A 3546-nucleotide genomic window follows, 5' to 3' on the forward strand; every position below is an offset into this window, starting at 1 on the left:
CAGAATTGAACGGAAGCTTAGAATCCGCTAACATAGTCCTTGCCGCTACAATTAATGTCTGGTTCTTCCGTTCAGACATGGCATTCTGTTGTGATATGTACGATGCACTTAACTCCCTATGTATTCCGCGTTGAATACAAAAGAAGTCCAATACATTGTTCTTGAACTCTGTACTATTATCACTTCGAATACGCCTCGAGGATCAAAATAATATTTAATATAACAATATCTGTATGAATATTTTATTTGAAATAAATCAAACATTAAGATTTGGTTTTATAATTTGAAAATAGCCAGGATAATCTCCTTGAATCGTATATTCGCTTTTAGGTCAAAGTATTTTGATGGTACCCCTCAGATTTTAATCAAATTATTATAAGAGAACAAAAACAGATATATTTTCTTTTGTGTGAATATGTTCCACAAAATGATCAAAGACATGGTTCTATATTTGGGGAACCACCCACGTCTTGTTGAAACAATACAGCTCTTGGTAAGAGATGCCAATAAGCGGTTAACACAGTTCCCAGTTATTCTTGGCCGTTTTGAATTTCTATTTGTTACTCAAATTTCTCTAGATATTCATATAACATTTCGGAATAATAGAAAACAAAAGGCACAAAACACAAACCTATATGCACCTAAATGGGCAAATGTAACACCATAATGAACCATCTTTCAATTAGTAAAGCACATTGGGATTAATTTTACCAACAGCATCCATAACATCAAGCACCTCAGCCCTACTCCTCACCATCCTATGAAACAACTCCCTAACTTGCAACTGCAACGGCCCTAACCCTACATCCAACATCCCGCATATCTCCGACAGCTCGGTCACCAACCCCGCCACTTCCTCCGCTTTCTCCACACTAACCGGAAACTCAAACCCGTCAGCAAACTCAACAAGACTCTGAGCAACCTTCTCAATAACTTGGATCTCTGCCAATAACCCCGCGGTCCCTTTCTTCTCCTTTTTCCACTCGTCTCCGATCTTCTCTTGCAACACGATCATCGGGTGGGTCCACACGAGGTGTCTCGGAAGCTGGAAATGAGTGGATGGTCCCGCGCGTTCTTGGCATGGGACGGCTGCAACCAAGGTCCACATGACCAAAACTAGAACTGAACTCATTAGGTAAACCGGTAGCGTTAATCCTGTCGAGTCTCCGCCACGTGGAGCTATGAGGTTTGTTGACATAGCTTGGATTTGCTTAGAGGCAGACCATGACTTTGAGAAGCTTAAGGATAGTGATCTGGAAACTGCATTAAGTATAAAAATTTGTACCTTTATTTAATTATTTTCATCATGGCTATAAAAAGATAACATAGCATTGAAATGAAAATTTTACCAATTTAATGTATCAAAATAAAAGTATATTTTAGTTTTTCAAAATATGAGTATAGACTCTCTTTTTTTTGCCACGCGTACACAAAGTATGTCAGCAACGTAGACAACCGAAAACGTCCTATATGTGGAATATTTAGATTGTTGCTCGGGATACAAATGTTCTAGAGAAACGCCGGCCAATGTTCTGGCAAAATTGTGGACTATATAAATACTTTAAAAAGAAAGTTCAAAAAAAAAAAAGAAAACAAAAAAATGAAAAAGCATTCTAGTCCCACCTAATACTGGCCCTTAATTACAAGAACATTTGTAAATTATTAAAAGCCGTAGCATAGCATGAAAATATTTGTGCGACAAACAGCAGGCACGGCCTTGACCCCATACAAATACAATGCTCGGCCAGCACCTAAGACACGTTTCTTGCGGCAACATGAAAACCTTAAAAATATATATATTATGTATATAAACAAATTACGTCCATATAAAGGTTTGGGTTTATATAAAGAGCCTAAAAATTTTCCAAATATGCCCAAATATAGATAAAAATCAAAATAATAGAATTCTCGTTGATCTTTCAAAAAAAATTGACTTATTTTTCATATTCCTTTTTTGCACTCAAAATCTCAGAGGACAGCCGTGAGGGCCAGCAGGTTCACCAAAACGTTGACATGCGTTCTTTTTCACCTAAAGATTCCATATGACACGTTAATAGGCCATATACGTGTCCAGGGAATTCCACACTCATGTGTGAGATAGACAAAAAAAGAGTATATGTTTATTTTTTAAACTTAAATAATTGGTATACTGATGCATTTTCTGTGTCAATTAATGCGCAAGCTCTTAAAACATATATGGTGTATTAGTGCGGAGACGTACCACTTATCCTCCTAGTATGATTAACAGTAGGAGGAGGATTGCCACCACTACCACGCCGACCAATAGACCACATTCTCTCCGCTGATTTCCCGACATTCATGTTTTGCTCCTTGTCATGATCAGCCGCCATAGAAGTCAACAACGTGTTCAATGCTCTTTTAGCCCTCCTAACATGTCCTTCAACAATCGGCCTTTGTTCCAAAGCCTCCACAGCAATCTGAGCTAACCTCTGCCAATGCCGAATCAACTCAATCCCATGAGTAATCGCATTACATATATCCAAAGCCTTTACCGTCCGGTCCAGATGCTCGGGCAATAACCGGTCTAGAGGCGGTTTGGTAAAATGAGAAGCGTCCCGTCCGATTATCAAAACCGCCTTGAACTCAGACTCGCAACAAAGATACACATCGAGAAGTTTACGCAACCAAGCGATGGACAGGAGTGTTTCCGGTGTGTCGCCATCGCCTGGTTGCGTGTCTTCTCGAGATTGGGGTGGCAAGAGTTGGATGAAACGATCGGAGACGTGTTTTTGAAACAATTCAAGTTCTTCGAGCTCTTGCTCGTGGTTAACGTCCATGTTGACGACTTGACTACGGCGGATGCTGATGCGGTTGAGGAAGGAACCGTGGTTATCGGTTGGCGGCATGATTAACCGGAAAAGGAAGGAGATCGATAGAGTGGGAGAGAATGAGAGAGAATGTGGTGCCGATGATGGAGGTTTAAATAATAGGGTGGAATGTGTTTTAATTAAGGAGTGATGATTATTATTGTTTGAGAGTGAGACCGTTTCTTCTTCTAAGTTGATCTTGCGCACTTAATGACGTCTTATTTGTTTCCTTTTGATGAGTTGGGTTTTAGAAGTTAATGAGTTTAAGTATTGTGTTGACTCTTCATTTGTTTAGATGCAAGGTTTTAAAAGTCAAATTAATAATATGCAGTTACATACTTATAGTTTGAAAGTTGTTACAATGTGTAACTAAACTATAGTATGTTTGGGCTTGAAAGAGTTGATCCCACTTTAACTTTCATCTAGACTAAACTAGCTAACAAATATGATTATAATTAAGCTAAGTTAAGTTCGTTTTGTAATGGAAAAAATATAGTTAGTTAGGGAGTATCAAATGGGTGTGGAGACGCATTTGCGCAAAAGTGGATATGTAAAGGGGTGGTGTCCAAATGGAGAATAAGATTGATGTTGTGAAGGGAGTGCAAGGGTTTTACGAAAATGGTATTGGCGGTGCCATTGTGAATTGTGTGAGGGAAGAGCGAGTTGATGGTACGCTTGATTTAACAAACATGTTGGGTGAATGAGTTGGTGCGAGAAG

General features: G+C 39.0%; 1 protein-coding gene across 1 annotated transcript; it reads right to left on the bottom strand.

Moving 5' to 3' along the window:
* Nucleotides 1-591: 591 nt before the first annotated feature.
* LOC143531231 (protein ROH1A-like) lies at nucleotides 592-2888 on the bottom strand. Its single transcript, XM_077026574.1, has 2 exons — nucleotides 2222-2888; nucleotides 592-1260 (listed from the first exon to the last, which is right to left on the bottom strand). Exons 1-2 carry the CDS (start codon nucleotides 2865-2867, stop codon nucleotides 683-685), a joined length of 1224 nt encoding a protein of 407 aa, XP_076882689.1. The 5' UTR covers nucleotides 2868-2888; the 3' UTR covers nucleotides 592-682.
* Between the last annotated feature and the right edge of the window lie 658 nt (nucleotides 2889-3546).

The sequence above is a fragment of the Bidens hawaiensis genome, unplaced genomic scaffold (assembly GCF_021521415.1).
Source record: "Bidens hawaiensis isolate Kalapana, Puna unplaced genomic scaffold, B.hawaiensis_p1.1 tig00009111_1, whole genome shotgun sequence".
Taxonomy (NCBI): domain Eukaryota; kingdom Viridiplantae; phylum Streptophyta; class Magnoliopsida; order Asterales; family Asteraceae; genus Bidens; species Bidens hawaiensis.

Bases quoted from the DNA above. Each gene is read 5' to 3' on its own strand.
- LOC143531231 (XM_077026574.1), bottom strand. From the start codon at position 2,867: ATGCCGCCAACCGATAACCACGGTTCCTTCCTCAACCGCATCAGCATC. The intron at 1,261-2,221 runs GTACGTCTCCGC...TACTTAATGCAG, and splicing joins TCATACTAGGAGGATAAGTG to TTTCCAGATCACTATCCTTA.